The 17,384-nt window shown below is 35.0% G+C and overlaps 3 protein-coding genes across 3 annotated transcripts; 1 reads left to right on the top strand and 2 right to left on the bottom strand.

Annotated features, from left to right (window-relative positions):
- Nucleotides 1-51: 51 nt before the first annotated feature.
- Nucleotides 52-5,710, bottom strand: LOC146139272 (uncharacterized). Its single transcript, XM_083392078.1, has 10 exons — nucleotides 5,589-5,710; nucleotides 4,999-5,085; nucleotides 4,508-4,587; nucleotides 4,042-4,185; nucleotides 3,319-3,500; nucleotides 2,574-2,739; nucleotides 1,804-1,858; nucleotides 1,513-1,576; nucleotides 869-983; nucleotides 52-248 (listed from the first exon to the last, which is right to left on the bottom strand). The coding sequence occupies exons 1-10, from the start codon at nucleotides 5,686-5,688 to the stop codon at nucleotides 117-119; spliced, it is 1,125 nt and encodes a 374-aa protein (XP_083248204.1). The 5' UTR covers nucleotides 5,689-5,710; the 3' UTR covers nucleotides 52-116.
- Nucleotides 5,711-8,665: 2,955 nt separating this feature from the next.
- On the bottom strand, nucleotides 8,666-14,183 carry LOC146139271 (protein YIPF3-like). Its single transcript, XM_083391623.1, has 8 exons — nucleotides 14,042-14,183; nucleotides 12,935-13,123; nucleotides 11,835-11,987; nucleotides 11,453-11,545; nucleotides 10,906-11,037; nucleotides 10,458-10,574; nucleotides 9,931-10,054; nucleotides 8,666-9,188 (listed from the first exon to the last, which is right to left on the bottom strand). Exons 1-8 carry the CDS (start codon nucleotides 14,105-14,107, stop codon nucleotides 9,049-9,051), a joined length of 1,014 nt encoding a protein of 337 aa, XP_083247749.1. The 5' UTR covers nucleotides 14,108-14,183; the 3' UTR covers nucleotides 8,666-9,048.
- Nucleotides 14,184-15,865: 1,682 nt separating this feature from the next.
- LOC146139270 (DNA replication complex GINS protein PSF3-like) lies at nucleotides 15,866-17,381 on the top strand. Its single transcript, XM_083391511.1, has one exon. The coding sequence runs from the start codon at nucleotides 16,006-16,008 to the stop codon at nucleotides 16,624-16,626; it is 621 nt and encodes a 206-aa protein (XP_083247637.1). The 5' UTR covers nucleotides 15,866-16,005; the 3' UTR covers nucleotides 16,627-17,381.
- The last annotated feature ends 3 nt before the right edge of the window (nucleotides 17,382-17,384 follow it).

The raw sequence follows: 17,384 nt of genomic DNA, 5'->3' as shown, positions 1-17,384 counted from the left end.
CGTGCGAAGTTCACAAAACAGGCACGTATTTATTAGCACAAAAATCCGCTAAGAAATCGACAAAGTACATTTTGGTAAGGTTGCAAAAATCTATTCTCAAAGCCAACGAAAGTTGCCTAATAAACGTCAAAAGCTGTGGGCACAGGTAGACCTCGCTCCATTGCGTGTCTGACTTCCCAGCGTAAGGCTGACCGCTTCTTGCTTGTTGGAACAACGTAGCTGTTGGGAACGTAGACCCTTTGGGGTTTCTGTGATGTAAAGATAGTGAAATATTAGAGGCGTAATGCAATGCTTTCTTTTCAGGATGTGGACAGAAAACTTAAGCTTACAATTAAACGTCATGTATAAAAATTAAGAATTATTTACATCATCCAGACAAAAAAGGTATAGAATCTAAAATTATTTGAATCATACCGACAAATTGTTTAACAGGAAATTAGGTGCTTTTATTTCTAAAACTGTTTTCCATTGTTGTAATGACTTGACTTAAGTCACTGTTTATAACTGACTTAACTTGACTCAAGTGTTTTAAACAAATGACTTGGGGTGAAATTAGTTTTTTTTTTAAAGATTTTATATTATAAAGTTAAGTAACTTATCATACACAAAACGCTTAGATTGCTATATATAGAGTGTTCGTTATTTTTTCAGTTGAGTTATGGATTGGGTTTACCAATTTCAATAGTTGAAAGTTTTATTTTATGACAGTGACTTGACTTGACTTGCTCTAATTATGACTTGAGTTGGACTTAGAAAAATAAGGCGTCATTCTCTTCTAATGGTTAAACCGGAATAACATATACAATAATCCTTCAAACTTTGGAGATACCCTCCATAAAAACATTAAAAAAGCATATTTATTGCTTACCGGAGCCGGTTCCTCTTTGTACATCATCTGAGCCTTGACTTCCCAACGTAACGACTTGTGAGATTTTTCGCCGGGTGCTTTAATGTTCGTCCAGAAATCCTTGTACTGGTGATACCTACATAAGAGCAGTGCTTGTTTAATTGAAGTAAGAAAAATATGGCTAATTTTTTTGTACTTTTCAATATGCAAATCATTTCAAGACATTGAAAGGTTAAAACTCTATATAGCAAACTATTAAATTAAAACCAGGACGCGGAAACCGGAGCCCCGATTTCCGAAGCCTGACATTATCGCGGAAGAGCCATTTTTAATTTTTTGTAAAGCCGGTTTTTGAATTTTGAAAACTGAAGTTATAAATTTTTTATCCGCCCTAGGTATTTCTATCTGCTAAATATTACATTTTTCAAGTGAAAACTGTCAAACAGTTTAGCGTGGCAAACATGACTTAATTTAGCCGGTGCTAAAGCGACTTTCAAAAAAGTACCGCTACGGTTGAAGCCGGAGACATTGGATGTGTTTGGTGACCCAGCATCGAGTCGAGTCATTGGTTAATGACTCCAGAGCCAATGCTGTTTTACAGTGGCTCCTCATCTCTAATTACAACTAAGTATGGCGGACCAATACTTTGGACATCCCCACTGTACCTGTTCACAGGATCCACTTTTCTCAGGTTTCTTGTGTGAGGGTGACTCGTATTCGGTCGTATATCTGGAAATAAGAAAAAAATAAAACGAGTCTTTCTTTTCACATATTAATGCAAATGATTTCTGAACGAGTCTTATCATTTTAGGTTAAAGTTTTGGTAAGAATTTTTAATTAACTACCAGCAAATGTCACGATATTATCGTGAAAAAATGATTTAAAGTTAACACGTGAACCTTTTAGAGAAGCAAAAGTCACTCTTTTGATTTGACTTACAAACTTGTAAAACTTACACGATGGAGGTTGGTCTGGGCTGACAAATGCTTCGAAGTTGCTTTCTTTCTTCCACTGGAAATATACGTTGCAAACCGTTAAGCAGAGGAAATTTAATTGAATTTTTTTATGTTCCTGGAGATGACCAACTTTTTTTAAGAAAGGCGTTTGTTTGTTCAAAGCTAGTCAATAAACTTCATTGATACTTTATTTTGAATATTTGAGTAAAAAAACATAATATAATATATATATTCGTGTGCCATTGATTACATCGGAATTATATTCTTAATCATAGCACATCAGCTGTATGTGTCACTTTGATAAGATAAGTGATTTGATTTCAACATAAATCGATCAAAATCAAAGCTCGATAAACAGCTGGCTATGTCATCTGAAACACAATTTAATAGGTAAATTATTTTCGACACAATATTGTTGGTTTTAGGTGGTTACCAAAGTCTACGCTTGGTTAAAAGTTTTGTCCTTTTTCGCAATTTCAATATAATACAGGGTTTCCACACACATTTAAAAAAATGTTTACCTATTTATAGAAAATCGATTCTATTTTTAAAGAGTTAAAACCTAATATTAGATCACTTGACATGATTTCAATATAATTCAAAACAAAACAGTATATATAAATGCCAAAGTCTACAGTTTGTTCAGTATGGCACTTTCTAAACACAGACCTTAGGCTGGACATGGACATATCAATTGAAATACTTAGTGGTAACCGTGGTATACCGCTACTTAATTCTCCAAAAAAGTATAACATAAAAAGGCGACCTACCGACGGTCTTGCAGTGTGAGGCCTCGGTGGTAGCGACAAGGGCTCCCTCGTGTGCATCAAGCGAGGGTCGGAGTCGTCCACGGAGAGGTTGTGCATCCTGTACAAGCCCGCCCTATCCTCGATCAAAGATTCGTCGTAAACTCGCGGAGTGCCGTCGCTTTCTTTTCTGCAAAGTTTTGAAAATATTGTTGAAGTTATATTATAATTAATAGTTCGAGTTCTGCAAATGAAAATTTAGAACACTTGCCCGGTGGCAAATTCATACATTGTAATTTGTAGCAAATTTGATTATTTTTTTAAATTAAAATTATATGTTAATGGTAATTTAAGAGGCATTACAAAATACGTGTTGATGGGTTTATGGAATTTTTTATTGTATTTTTAGGAGAGTATTTAAAAAGTTACAACAGAATGGAAACACAATAAATGATGCAAAATAGGTATCAGAATCTTTCAGCAAATTTTACTTATATTTTATGAATGTGTGTCATTTTTCATTGCCCAGTGCGGCTCCAGAAAGGCAGAATCACAAAATACACATTGTGTACAAGAAAGTTTTAATTAGATGCCGTGAATCAAAATTGAAGCATAAATTTCCAAATGCCAATTATGGATTAAATGATACAAACTAAAGTGCCAACTTCATTTTTGACCATTTGGCAAAACATTATGCTATCAAATTTGCCATTTTGCACAAAAAAGCATTGGCTGTTTGTTTTTAACCCTCCCACTTTTTTATTTTTACCTTAAAACCTTCCTCTTTCTTATAACTTTTCCCTGAGTGGGTGGTGTGCTGACCGGCGTCTCACTGTCCGTCATGTCAGGGGTGGCATCGGTGGTGAAGTTGGACGATGACATCACGGTTGTCTTTGTCCTGGTTTCAGGTGGAACGGGCAAAGAACTCATTTGAGAGATTCTGTTGTAATCCTAAAGAGACATATGAACATCATTGTCAGTGCTTAGAATGAAATCCATTGACATTGTCTACATGTGGAAAGCATGCTAATTTAGTTTTGGACCTTACTCGGTGTTTAAGGGTTTCTTGCTTTAAGTTTGTTTTAATTTATATTCGGTTGAACTACTTTACATTAGTTATTTCAATTTTCGGCCTCCCATACCTTACATGCTGTACAATGTACATTGTATTTGTATTGTCTTATTTAGGAAACATTAACGGGATCATTTGAAAACCTGCCAAAATTTACATGAGTAATGAGCATTCAAAGGTAATTAAAAGACAAGTTTGATTAACACTTAAAAAATTTTTTCGTTTTAAAATAAAATCTTTTAAAAAACAAGTTAATATGATCTAACTATAAGTAAATTAGCATGCTAGCCTTAAAGAAGCATTTCTACATAGACAATGTCAATGGATTCATTCTGAGTCATTATATGAATTTTGCTATAAGCACCATATAAGTTCTAGAAAATATCTGATGCAATTTTTACACAATATTTCTTCGCTTACTGTTTCGTTAAAATTTCTGGATGAGCTTTCGGTAAAATCTTTCTTCTGTGGACTTGCAGGCATGGGGCGGTAATGCTGTTTGGGCAATGTAAGGCCTTGTTGAAATAAATCACTTTGATCAGTGTTCGTAGGTTTGCCCTGAACCTTTCAAAGTAACAAACAGACTAATATTAAGTAAATCAATTAAAGGAGGCATTCTTAAATATTTACACAATTAAAATGGGAATGTGCAACCTATCTGTGGTATATATAGCTCAGACCCAAATAAAAAAATCTCGTAAGGTATGTGAATTAACATTTTTCCATAAGCTGTTAGTTATTTAAAGTTGGCTTCCGATGCATTGCTAATCATTGTAACAACATACGGCAACACTATGCATTAAAACATTCTTTTAACAAGTAGCAACATGCTTTTTGACAAACTGAACTTATCATCATGTTTTTTGAGCACTAAAAACTGACATACCTTTAAATGTGGTTGAAAACGACTAAGTGACATTGGTCGAGAAGAACCAGATGTTTTGTTTCTATCTGATTCGCTGAAGTCTGTGTAAGATAAAAATAAATTGGCTTTGTAGCAATATTTGTTATCGTTTAAAATAAAAATATTTGAATTTAGGTATTTCTGTTACTAAAAATTTTTAATTCATGTTTTTTGACTCAATTTAATATGCTTTTTATATTTTTTGTATTGTGTTTTATAATTTTTAGAGTTTTTTTAAGGAAAGCACTTGTATTAGAAATTTTTTTGTCACAATATCCCTTTTTTAGGTTTGCGAAAAAAAAGCTTGGAAAAACACATCTTCTTATTTGGGAAAAAACAGTGGCTTGTAATTTTAACAAAACAACCAAAAGAGACCCAAATAAACAGGGAATCCTTGGCACCCCTTGTTTGTAGCGGGGGTTCACAAAAAAATAAACACATAGCTCAGTAGGAGACTTTACTAATTTACCAACCAGAGTTTGAGCTTGGGGATGAGACTCCGGTGAACCATGATGAGCTTCCGCTCATGGAACGATCATGCTCAATCAACTTGTAAAGATCTGCCAAATACAAGATTGGGCGTAAAAAATTGGCCATAGCTTGTGGGGTAATGACTATTCAGGTATCAGTTTGATTAAATATGTTTTTTAATATTCCTATATTCTTTCTTAGAGCTGAACAGTTACTGCAGCAAGTTCGTCAGAGAATACAAAGCACCAAAGCTAATCAGCTTAATACTATAGGTCACTATGTAAGGGGGGTAAAACCGTGATTTTCAGATAACTAGACATGCAACACCATAAAATATTTACCCAATTTTCACACAAGTTAGAGTACTAGCGGGTGCACTTTTGACCTTCGTTTTTAGGCCTGCACCACTATAATTTTTTTTCTGCCATGCACCTGAAGATCTTGTTTTGTCATACAAATTGGACTATAGGTACAACCATGAACAAAAATAAATTACATTCACCGAATTCAAAGATTACTACAAATTATTTAATTGCTGTTTTTAGTAATTTATATCTTATATAGCTTTCACATAGAACAACACTTGTAAAACCTCTTTTAAACTGCTTCATTCTGTCTTCTGTCACATTTAAATAACCCAGTGCAGCAAGTTGTCGTTTAATTTCATCATCGGTAAAGTCCAGCGAATCCATTTTAAAATAATAAAAGCTGCACTTCAATTAGGGATGCTCAAAGTAGAATATCGAATCCTTGGATTCGAATCCAAATGGGATTCGAATCCAATTCTGCCATTTATTTCGGGTAATTGGAACCGATATAATTTAATCTTTTACCGCGGATTGTTGCGCCTAATTGCACAAACGCGTGTGGTAAGTTGGCCTGTCGCTGCGGCGACCAATTTACAGTGCTTGCTTTAAATGTAACCTGGTAGTGCAGTGTCAGCGTTTTTTCGGGCGACCAATTACCGCGTCTCGCGATAACGTTCGTCTAATAATTAAGTGTCAATCAAGCGTTATTGGGCGAGCGGCTAACGTGTAATGTCTGGTGTGCAGTTCGCAATTTAAAATGCGTTAAGTTGCAAAAGTAACATTACGTTGTAAAACGTGCTGGCCGTCCACAAAATGCGCTATGGGGCTACTTAAGGTCAACTTTAGGCCAATATTCAGGGAAGTTAAGCAGTTATGCAGAACGTAATTGTCAAGAATTCGTTATGTCAATAATAACTTTGTATTCTTTGGAGTACATCATTTGACTGCATAACAGATCATGTTAGTCAAAAAAGAAGCAATAAGACTTAATAATGCTTTCAAAATCAGGACCGAATTGCTTAAGACTTCTGTGTGCAGTGTTGCATTTGCTCACTTTTGGCAAAAATATAAGTTTTGGACACAACCTGGATAGTTGATTGTGGGCCCTGTAGGGTAGATTAAGATTAATCCCTTCCCCAAACAAAATCGAGGATAAATAATTTAATAAAAATATGCCAGGATTCGCTATTCTGGATTCGTTATTCTAGATTCGAAACCTATTATTCTAGAATACCTTGGGATTCTACTTTGAACATCCCTAACTTCAATACAACAATCTGCGAAGATTTTGCAGTAGCAATATAATGCAATACATTAAACATGCGGAGTATTTTTAAATAACAATTTTTTTGCAGATTTGAAATAAAGGTTGACTGAAACGTTCTGGGGTAGGTACAATAAAAGAAAAAACGCGGCGCTGGTCTAGAATCCTACCACAGCGTTGATACAATTATTAAAGCAATACACAACATTTGGGTAAGGGTGTCGGTTAGTGTTTGGGTGAGGGTGGGTCAAGCATTATAATTTAGCAATATTACTTGACTCACCCAAACCCAAACAAGAACCCACGCCCTAACCCAAGTAATGGTTGGTGTGGTGGGATTCTAGACCAGCGCCAAAAACGCCTCTTAATCTAAATTGTTTTTTTCTTTTAAAGCCAGGTTTGGCAACATCTACAGAAGTTGTAAATTTTGCACGTTTGAAATTCGGGCGCTGGTCTAGAATCCTACCACAACGAAACACCATTTGGGTTAGGGCACAGGTTAGCGTTTGGGTTAAGGTGGGTCAAGTATTATTATTAAATTAGGAATATAATAATACTTGACCCACCCACACCCAAACGCTAACACGCATCCTAACTCAAATTTTGTGCGTTGATTTTAGAACTGTGGTAGGATTCTAGACCAGCGCCGAAATTCGATTTCACTTCGAAACGTCTATTTCACTCCAAAAGGTAACCGACTTTTTTATTTCTGATAGGTTTCATCAGAGAGGTTTTGAACCTACAAAAATATATCTGCACTTTACCAAACGTTTCAACTTTTAAATACAAATGTTTTAACAGTTACGCATTAACCTCAATTCATTCAAACTTTTCTGCTGTTTAAAATCTTTGCGTCTGTTTGTTGTGGAAACCATTCGACCATTAAAATTTTATTTTATTTTGGGATCGTTAAAAATAAAAATGTATTGCTTTCAGGAAAAACCTTTGCGTTTAAAGATTTTTTAGTATAAAATAAAATTACTGAATATTCTTTGAATTTATTCTTCCAGCTTTAGTTAGCTGGGGTACGTGTTTTTACCTAAGTTTTTGTTAATTTTTTTTACATATAAAAAAGGCCTAGGGGTTCAACATATTTCATAGATATCAGTGGGGTCTATTCAATACCGATTTAGAAAATAATAAAATTATTCTTAACAAAACTGAAAAACGGGTCAGTGAAAGCAGGCCACTAGTTAAAAAAAGTTGGCCAAGCACTGGCTACAGCGGGAAGACATAATAAGACCTATAGTAACCAGCGACATAATAAAAGCCCAAAACTTATTGGAATTAGACCTAAAACAGTGGGGAGGGGTATAAGGCAATAGGGACCAGTCGTTCTAGTGTTAGAGGTCAGGCGGCGATGTTTGAGTGCCGCTGTTTTGGCTCCGGACTTGTTAAGGTAGAATTTTGAACGGGGTTGGAATTATTGGTTGGGGTCTTATTCCGATTAAACCCTATTTCGACCATTACAGCTATTAGTCCGACTTTGGTCCACCGAACTGTTTTTATCCGACTGTGATGTTATTCTACTGTAATTTGGTCTTATTGCTTATTTGGAATCAAAGGTTTGGTTGCTAATGTTTAAGAATATGAAAAAAATGCATTTTCATAGACTGGCTGAATCTATAAATTATTCAAAGTGAAAACAAATATAAATAAATAATTAAAACAAACGCTAATAAGATCCTAAACCACAACATTGACTTTGCGTATTAGTTTGGTCAGATAATAAGGCGGAAAATCTTAACCCTTTTCTAACCATATAACAATATCACGCTCAGTTGAAAGGTTTTCAAACATTCTTGTACTTCCAAATAGGCTATAAGAAGAAACAACGTATATGCAATACAATATGCACGCACTTAAATGACTATAAATAAAAACAAACATACAGGGAAAAGCAAGGTTTCTATGGTAAGCAAAAACATAAATGAACGAGAAAGCACCAGTTTTGCTCGTATGCCACAAAAAGCATTCGAAAGCAGAAATCTACAAGTGTACATGCATCGGAGATGTCCATTAAATGGTCAGGCTTTTTTTTACACACACAAAAACATGTTGTGCGCAATCCTACGGTCACATATTCAAGGGCGTTCGATTTCAATAAATATTTGTTCATAACTTACAGACTTACTAAAAAGACGGTTTGCCAACTCCCGATAGGCTTTACCCAGAAATTGAAAACGTTCTTAAAAATGTGCATTCAAAGGTAAATGGCTGAAAAAAACTAAAGTTTCAGAAAGCAAATTTTGGTCTTATAACAACTAAAAACGACATTTGAGCGTTCTAATTTTATCTATTTGTTTGTGTAAGCATAGAAATAATATTTCTGGTTTCAGTATCAGAATAAGATGAAGCATCGAGCAGCGCTACATTGTAACATTGTAGCAGCAAGCTTCTTCAAATCTGGCAAACATAATGTTGCATCAACAGCAAATTCAAGCAATCGGATGTGACTGTCACTTTTACGGATGCAGTTTTCAGGAAGATTGGAGGGTTGAGTTAAGCGCTACTCCAGGCATTTGTTTGTTTATCGCTGCTTCCCTGATATCTCGTGCTGCGTCTGCATCAGCCACTGGAAGTGGCAAGGCGCCGTTCCCTTCCAATGTGTGAACCAGCTCTGTGTCAGAAATAACATGCAAAGTTTAGTTAGTTTTTTGTTTCCAATTGCTTGAAACAATTGCTTAAAATACAGCCACTGGAACTGGCAATTCGCCGTTCACTTCTAATGTGTAAACCAACTCTGTGTCAAAAATATCATGTAAACTTTGGTTCTGACACCCCATTGCTTGAAGCAATTGATTAAATAAGTGGACGCCGCCGACGTTTGGACGTATTTTTAAGGACGTCGTTGGCCAGGGTCGGGTAATGGTAGGGGTTAAGGTTGGCATTTTTGGTGGTGTTAGTAATGAAGTTAAGGGATGTTTATAACTTGTTCTGGCGGTTTACGGATTATTCCAACTATACACTCCGATTTTGGCCTTATTTCAAACTGTGCTTTAATCCCACGATGATGTCATTATAAAATTCGGTTTTAGTCGTGGAATGTGCTACAACTTACTTTGGTGTCAAATGTTTGGTTATCAAAACTAGACTAAATGCAAAACAAATTGCGATAACCTTTAGTTTGTTTTTGTTGTCTTCCTAACACCCGATTGCTTGAAGCAATCGTTTTGAAAAGTGGATTACATTTTACATGTCAGTTGTCTGAGAGATGATTCGAGATATTCAAAAGGCATTATACGACCAAAATTACTAACGGTATAAAAATTTGTATAAAACGCATATTGTTGATTGTAAATTACATATATCATCCATTAACAAAATACCGAAAATTAATAATATATAAAGCAGCAGTTTACCTTCGACAACGTGGTGATAGGCAAAATGAAGGTAGAGTAAAAATACCATGTGTAGAAAGGCAACGGATAAACACAGCAGCAGTCTTTGCGACTTGCCAACTGTTCTTGACAGAAGGACAGTTACCTTAAAGTAAAAACAACACTTAAAACTACAAGCATTACATTTCACTTAGATCTGTTTGTATTCCCAAATAGACAATGTAAGCGCCCATTATTTTGAAAGATTTTGCAACACCTGAATTTAAAAGCAGCTTAAACGTATATATTTACAGAAAATTTGTATTTACAACTAAAAAGATTGTTGTTTAAATGTTAGGTACACTATGCACACATCTGTAAAGTAGCTTAATAATGAAAATCAAAGCCAAAAATCTTGATAAAGACGTTTCAATATGCGCTTGTATCATTATTAGTTAAAGGCATTAACTGTCGATTTACTAAACCTATTTGGCATTGACATTCATGGTTTAAATCTTGATGGCAAATTTAAATCTTTATTTTTTTAATTGTTATTTAATATTATTTACCATGCGAGCAGCTGATGCACCGGCTATCAGAGCCCACATCAAGTAAAATGTTGTGTGTGAATAATGAGTGAAGTGTCCCAACAGTAGGATCACACAATGGCTGATCATGCCATAACCCTGGAGAAGCAAAATACTTGTTAGAACTTCAGTCTTCCGTGTTGTAATTGTACATCTTCTTTACTAGTTATTTTCAGAAAAATTTTATCAATGACACAAATAGGTATAACGCAAAGCTTTGTTCTCATATTAAAGGTTAAACTATACCTGTAAGCAGTTAATCTAACAAGCGACTAAAAGCTGATTTTTACAATTTTTATATTTATTTTATAATTAAAACTTCCTTGTAACAACAAAAAAAAGTAAATTTTACTCTATAACTGGTATGAGTTAGGCACACAGTTAAAGAAAAAAGCTATTTTTACACATTTAATTTTATTGCAGTTCTTACCAGTAATGATAGGCACTGTACAATGCTGATGTAGGCGTTACAGAGGTAAGCCATGAAATAAATGAATCCCGCTACACCCAACCAGTATCCAAAGCAGATGCCAAAAGCTGTTCCCATTAAAGTGCCTTGTTGCTGTAAAGTTCACACAAATGATGTCAAATGCAAACTTACAAGCAAACTTACAACTGACATCATAATATAAAAATGCCTTTTTTATAATTAAAAAGAGTCTTGGTGGTAAAATTTAGGTTTTAGTTCTTTTTAAAGTACATAAGGTTGTTGGTATTTTTTGAAAATATTTTATTTTAGAAAAAATTTTAACTTAGGAAAAACGGCACTGTTTGGCAAAAATTTAGTCACCTTTTTGTTTATATTTTTGACACTTAAAGCCCTGTTAGTCAGGTCAGGCACAACATTTATAGCAACTGCAAACATGGTAAAAACGAGGGAACACTTTTGGAAATTAAACCAGTAAAATCCCAAAAGGATAATTGAGTCCCAATGGTTAAATTTTATACTCATACAAAAACCATTGATATATTCTTACCAAAACTGTCCCAGATGTCTTCATATTCATTAGTAAAATTGCAATCAATGTAAATACTGTCATTAGAGGTCCGTAAAGCTCACTTGGTATTTTCTAAAAAGCGAAAAATGATACATATTAGATTTAACAAAATATATAAATTTAAACCGAAACAAAATTATTTTAAAATATATTTTTTCAAAGTTAAGTTTAATTTATTGGAATAATAAGGAATTTTTTGACTAACAAGAAAATTTTCATGGAGTATATATCTAAAACTACTTTAAACTTAGTATTCGCAGACAAAATAGCAATCACTTCTTAAATAAAATGCTTTTAATATTCGTTGTATAATTTACGAACATTTAAAATAAATTTTAAAGTAAGCCTACCAACAATATACCTGTGGTGTGGAGAAGGACTTTAAGGGCACAAATGAAAATGCTACTCTCCACATCAAAGTATGTGGGTCGATATCAAAATACGGTCGGAGAATATCAATGTTGGCGTAGATGTCAATCATTTTTCTTGCTTGTTGCTGGCCGCTCTCCCACATCTATTGAATTATATGGTATTTTGTATGACTATACCTATAAAACACTGGCTGGGTAAATGGTGTACTATATAATGTGTGCCGTTATCGTCGGCCAGTACAACTGGGGAAGGGCTTGATTACAGAATACACATTGCGTATACTAAACGAACAAATTTGGTAATGGAAAGAAAGTTTGTAAAACACAGTTCATCTTAATAATAAAAGTCAGTTACTTTTTAGCATGTAACGATGGTAATAAAAAAGCTGTAGTATGGTCAAGTGTTTGGTAATGTAGGAAATCTTTCTAGTTTAATAGATATTTTTTGTTTATGTCTTTAGGGTAAATCCATACAATGTTAGTGTAATTAAGACAATGTGCACCTAATCTGTATATATGCTAACCTATACATCTTATCGAAAGTGTCTGTGTTGCCAAGTGTCTGTAAACGTTTTAATTGATTTTTCTAGATGTTTTTCTTTCTAAAATGTTTATCACTATACAAAGTTTTCCTTCCTCTCGAGCAAACTTAACGACACTTGTTTAAACTAGTGATTTTCAACCGGTGCTCTGTGAATCATCGTCAGGTGTTCCACAACAAATTAATTTATTTGAAAAATGTTACACGGAACACTGACCAAAAATCACACTTTGAAGCGCTTTTCTAAACATGCATAATGTCTCACTAAAAACATGAAAGTGAATAAATAATGTCATGTGGTTTACTTGGATGCCTTATTGTTAACTTTCTTTTGATGTTCCGTTAAACTGTTGTAATCCAAAAGGTGTTTCGCGGTTTATAAAGGCTGAAAAAAAAGGTTTAAACTGTGCAACAAGCAAGTCAAACATTCACCTGACCAGAAAAAAAATAAGGCCATTCTTACACTTTTTAAATTGTTTAATGCCATGAACTTTTAGTTACCCAACCTACACTTGTTTAAACTATGGAACAAACAAGTTCAACATTTACCTGATCTGCCACTACTTTGCCTAAATTTCCACCCAAACCACCAAGCATCACATTCGGGTCATTTTGGTTCCCGTCTGTGTCCTTCATACGATGATTAAGGTCACCAACATCTTCGAAGCTCGATGTTCCGGAAGAATCTTCGACGTTACTCATGTCGATGATAGCAGTTCCGCTTGGCTGGGAAGACGGCTGAAAATAATTTAAGTATTTGAGTTTTGAAATATGTCAAACATGTTAATGTTAACTTTCCTAGGAAAGTGGTTGTTAAAATGTTACTGTTAAATTTTGTGCTTTTTTGGGTGGGGAGCATGGCCACGTGAAAATTGAAAAAAAATGGGTGCTGGTCTAGAAACCTAACACAATGTTGAAACAATTATTGGGTTAGGGTGTTGGTTAGTTTTTGGATGAGGGCAACTGCAAGAAGTATGGCAAGTGCCCAGCGAGTTTTTTTAACCTTTCAAAAGTGCATCCGGAAAAAAAATCTGAACTGCACCCCAAATATGTAAAACGCTTGTGGAGCATACATTTACAGTGCAATGTATGCAATACAGAAGGCTTTGGAAAATCACAAAGTGCACCAGAGGTGTACTTTTTTAACGTTTGTTGCACCTGGTCAACCCAGGTTGGAAGGTAAAGCCTGCGCAGGGGAATTTTCCCGCTCAGCCGCGGTCATAGCCGCGCATTTCGAAAAATCGCTTAAACGCGCAGAACTTTTGTGCGCTAACGGTTTTCAGTATAGTACTCCATTTTTAGCCGTGCAAATTGTACAAATAATGTTATTACAGCCGCGCAAATTCGGGCAGAAATGTTATTACAGACATGCAATTTTAAGCTGCAAAATCGTCTCCCTCGCGCAAAATCCAAAGTTTCCAATTTGGCGGTCACCCGGATGTTTTGGACCGTGCACTCACAAGATTTCGTCAAGATCTGCCATACTTTTCAGATAGGGGTGAGTCAAGTATTATCATTTAATAATGTTGTTTAACCTACCCAAACCCAAACGCTAACCTGCACCCAAACCCAACCCAAATGTGTTCGTTGTGCTACGATTCTATAGACCAGCCCCCAGAAAACTTTTACACAAATCTCAAAAGAAAATTTCCTTACCGGCATTGCAGCTGCCTGTTCATCACCACTGCTGAAACCTCCCCATTCGTCGCGGTTAAAAGACATTTTTCCTGAATACAGGCGATGTTTCGATGGTTATAAAACTTCGCTACATTGGCTGGCTAATTTAAATGAGCGACAAAAACCTACAAAAATAAAAACAACATGAATAGCCTGCCGTTAACGATTAGTTTACGGTTAACAGCAACGTAGCTTAAATAAATTCGAAAGAAGAAAAGGCAGTGCAATAGAATTTTCGCAAAACAGCTACAACTGAAAAATGAAAGGTATTAAGTAATGCCGAACAAACTGTTCTTAGCTGTAGCTTTCTGCTCGCAAAATGTTGCCTTGTTGGCCAGCTGTAGCAATTTAATATCATAAAATTTTAAAGGACGAAAGTAAGGCGTATTGTTTCACATATTCAAATGAATATTGAAAAATATATTAAAATGTTGTCTATTTTTTCTTTTATTTATTTATTTATTAGTTTAATTACTTAGTTTATAGTATTACAATCTGTTTTGTAGGAGGTCTAAACATAAAAGAAAAAATGTATTTCGTATTTATCTAAACATAGGTCAAATAAATTATTAATTTTACGTTATATCTTATATTTCAAATCAACAAAAATGCTTATGATGCTCTAATCTTATTTTAAAGACAATTCTTTGTTTCGTTTTATAAAATAGATCGGAAAATATTTTACATTCTGTATTACATTAGGGTAATTTTTAAGGTACGATTTTTTTAAAACATGTTGCTTTAATACGTTTCTATTCAAAGGTGAATACTTGTTTTTAGCTTACCTAATATAGGTAAATATTAGCAGAATTTATACTCGAAGACATCGAAATGCATTTTTTAATCACATTTTCCTTGGCTTGAATAAATTTTGTCCAGTTTGCTAAATCAAAACTCTTATCTTGTACGTCGTACGTGTAACGTACAATTCGAGGCGCTGGTCTAGAATCCTACCACGGTTCTAAAATCAACGAACAAAATTTGAGTTAGGGTGCGGGTTAGCGTTTGGGTGTGGGTGGGTCAAGTATTATTATACTCTTTGTTTAATAATAATACTTGACCCACCCTCACCCAAACGCTAACCCGCACCCTAACCCAAATTTTGTGCGTTGTGGTAGGATTCTAGACCAGCGTCCAATTCGAACCTGTTTTAAAAAAATGTGTTGCAGAGTTCACAATAAGAAACTTTCAAAACTTAATTGAAAAATAATTGTTTAGTGAAAGAGATGATCTTGGACATTTAAAAGAAGTATACGTGCATTTTGTTATTTATTGTTTTTCTTACACATGGCCTACACCAGTCTACCACCATTCTAAACTGCTTTTCTATTACCTTTTATATGAAATACCTTGCCCTTTTGAAGGGTAACACTAATTTACGGAATGATGAATGGTCGGAATGGTCGGAACGCTCACATTATTTGTTATTAAATATAATAACACTTGACCCACCTTCACCCAAACGCTAACCCCCACCCTAACTCAAATATTGTGCGTTGGTTTAATAATTGTTTTAACAGGGTAACACTTCAATTAGTGAGCGTTCCGACCATTGCGACCATTCATTATTCCGTAAATTAGTATTACCCCTTTTAAACACAACTTAATAATTGATGCCCAAAATTATCTTACGGTAACAAAATATTTATGTTTTTGGCCATGTGGTATTGTTGTTATTGCTTGCTCCTTAATATCAAATATCTTATCACATTTTCGTCCGTTTTTTTGTATTGAAAACAGATTTGGGTTAGGGTGAAAGTTTGGGTTTGCCTGGGCTAAGTATTATTGATGTATTTATTCTCCCCTATTTTTTGACAATTCATTAAGTCACGGTAAAAAAATTAGTAGGATTCTAGACCAGCGCCCTAATATTTCTTATTAGCTAATAACTTTTTGTGTTTAGTTTGTTTTTCTAACTTATCTTAAAAAAAGATTTCATAAAAATGTCCGGTTTCTCCCCATCTGGTGGAGGTTTGAAAGAGAATTACTTCAGCATTGACGACATCCTAATGTCCAGCGAGAAACTGCCGAGCACCTTCATGGTTTCCGTCAAGGGCCTTGGATTTCTCGACGCCAGTACGAACAAGAAAGACATCGAGGTCGGCGCTAAAATGGACGTACCCTGGTGGCTGGCCTCGAGTTTGGCGCACACCCGAAAGAAATTTATTGTTGTCGATTACACCAGGCCTTACAAAGCGACATACCGAGAGATTTTAAAAGCCGACGCGAACGTGGTTGATTTGCACAAACTCGGACCACACTTTTACGCCTTCGGACAGCAGCTCTTGACCCTCGACCACGGCGAAGCGGCCTTACTGGCCCGTTCGCTTGTATTGGCCTTTAGCGACCGGTTTCGGAGGCTTATGGACTGGTCGGGGAATTCCCTTGAGTGTTCCAGCACCAAGCGGATGGAAAAACTGGACGAGGTTGAGCGGATTTTGTTTAAAGTTGGTCAGAGGTCGCTCAAGAGCTTTCAGCAGTGGGAAGTCGGCGAGAGTCGAAAACTGGAAACTTCGGAGCTCGTTTCAAGGCACAGAAAGCGAAAGCGGGATGTCGTTGACTGATGATGAAGCTATTTGTTTGCAAATTTTTGGTTAAGGAAGATTGTTTTTTATAATACTTATTCTAAGGCAAAATTAGTTTGTGACATAACATGCACATTTGGGATGTTGTTGTGTTACAAGCTTTTTTTGAATATATTTGAAGTCTTATTTCAATGACATTCAAACTAAGTATTTCAATGACATTCAAGCTATTTTCATGATACTTGTGCCCCTGAAAAATTTATAAACTAAATAACGGGCAAAGCCTATTTCAAGGCATATAAACATAAAATTGAATGTTGTTCTTTGTTTTTTTAGCCAGAAAAACTCACTTGTTACTAAGCAAACCTGTGCAAAACAGAGTCAAAGCACTACAAATGAATTCTTTCTTACTCAAGATTATTAGTTGATGACATATGTGTATTTATCTATTATTTGTATAATGCTATTATTTTCAAACATTATGTGTTCTGCACATACTATTGACAACACAGCTGCACATTCTTTACACAACTGCCACATTCTTTTGCCTTATTAACAATCATTATATTGAGTTTCTTAGTAACTTAAAATATTTACATTTTCGAACTACAGTATCCATATTTAGTTTATCGAAGTAACTTTTGAATTGCCGTTGTTGGTATATTTAAACTTCTGCTGAGTTTATAAGATTCCTTTTTTACTATCTTTGTTGCTACAAATATTTATAAGGATGTTATTTTCTGCATTATCCTATAGAACTTTAATGACTTCTTATGTGTCAATTTTTTCTAGAGATA

The sequence above is a fragment of the Ascidiella aspersa genome, chromosome 6, assembly GCF_963924565.1.
Source record: "Ascidiella aspersa chromosome 6, kaAscAspe10.2, whole genome shotgun sequence".
Lineage (NCBI taxonomy): Eukaryota > Metazoa > Chordata > Ascidiacea > Phlebobranchia > Ascidiidae > Ascidiella > Ascidiella aspersa.
Note: the sequence above shows the minus strand (reverse complement) of the source record. Positions and strands in the feature narration are given on the sequence as shown.

Bases quoted from the DNA above. Each gene is read 5' to 3' on its own strand.
- LOC146139272 (XM_083392078.1), bottom strand. From the start codon at position 5,688: ATGGATTCGCTGGACTTTACCGATGATGAAATTAAACGACAACTTGCT. The intron at 1,577-1,803 runs GTAAGTTTTACA...TCTTATTTCCAG, and splicing joins CCCAGACCAACCTCCATCGT to ATATACGACCGAATACGAGT. The intron at 249-868 runs GTAAGCAATAAA...TTTACATCACAG, and splicing joins ACAAAGAGGAACCGGCTCCG to AAACCCCAAAGGGTCTACGT.
- LOC146139271 (XM_083391623.1), bottom strand. From the start codon at position 14,107: ATGTCTTTTAACCGCGACGAATGGGGAGGTTTCAGCAGTGGTGATGAA. The intron at 11,988-12,934 runs GTAAATGTTGAA...ATAATTCAATAG, and splicing joins GCAAAGTAGTGGCAGATCAG to ATGTGGGAGAGCGGCCAGCA. The intron at 11,546-11,834 runs GTATATTGTTGG...TTCGCTTTTTAG, and splicing joins AGTCCTTCTCCACACCACAG to AAAATACCAAGTGAGCTTTA.
- LOC146139270 (XM_083391511.1), top strand. From the start codon at position 16,006: ATGTCCGGTTTCTCCCCATCTGGTGGAGGTTTGAAAGAGAATTACTTC.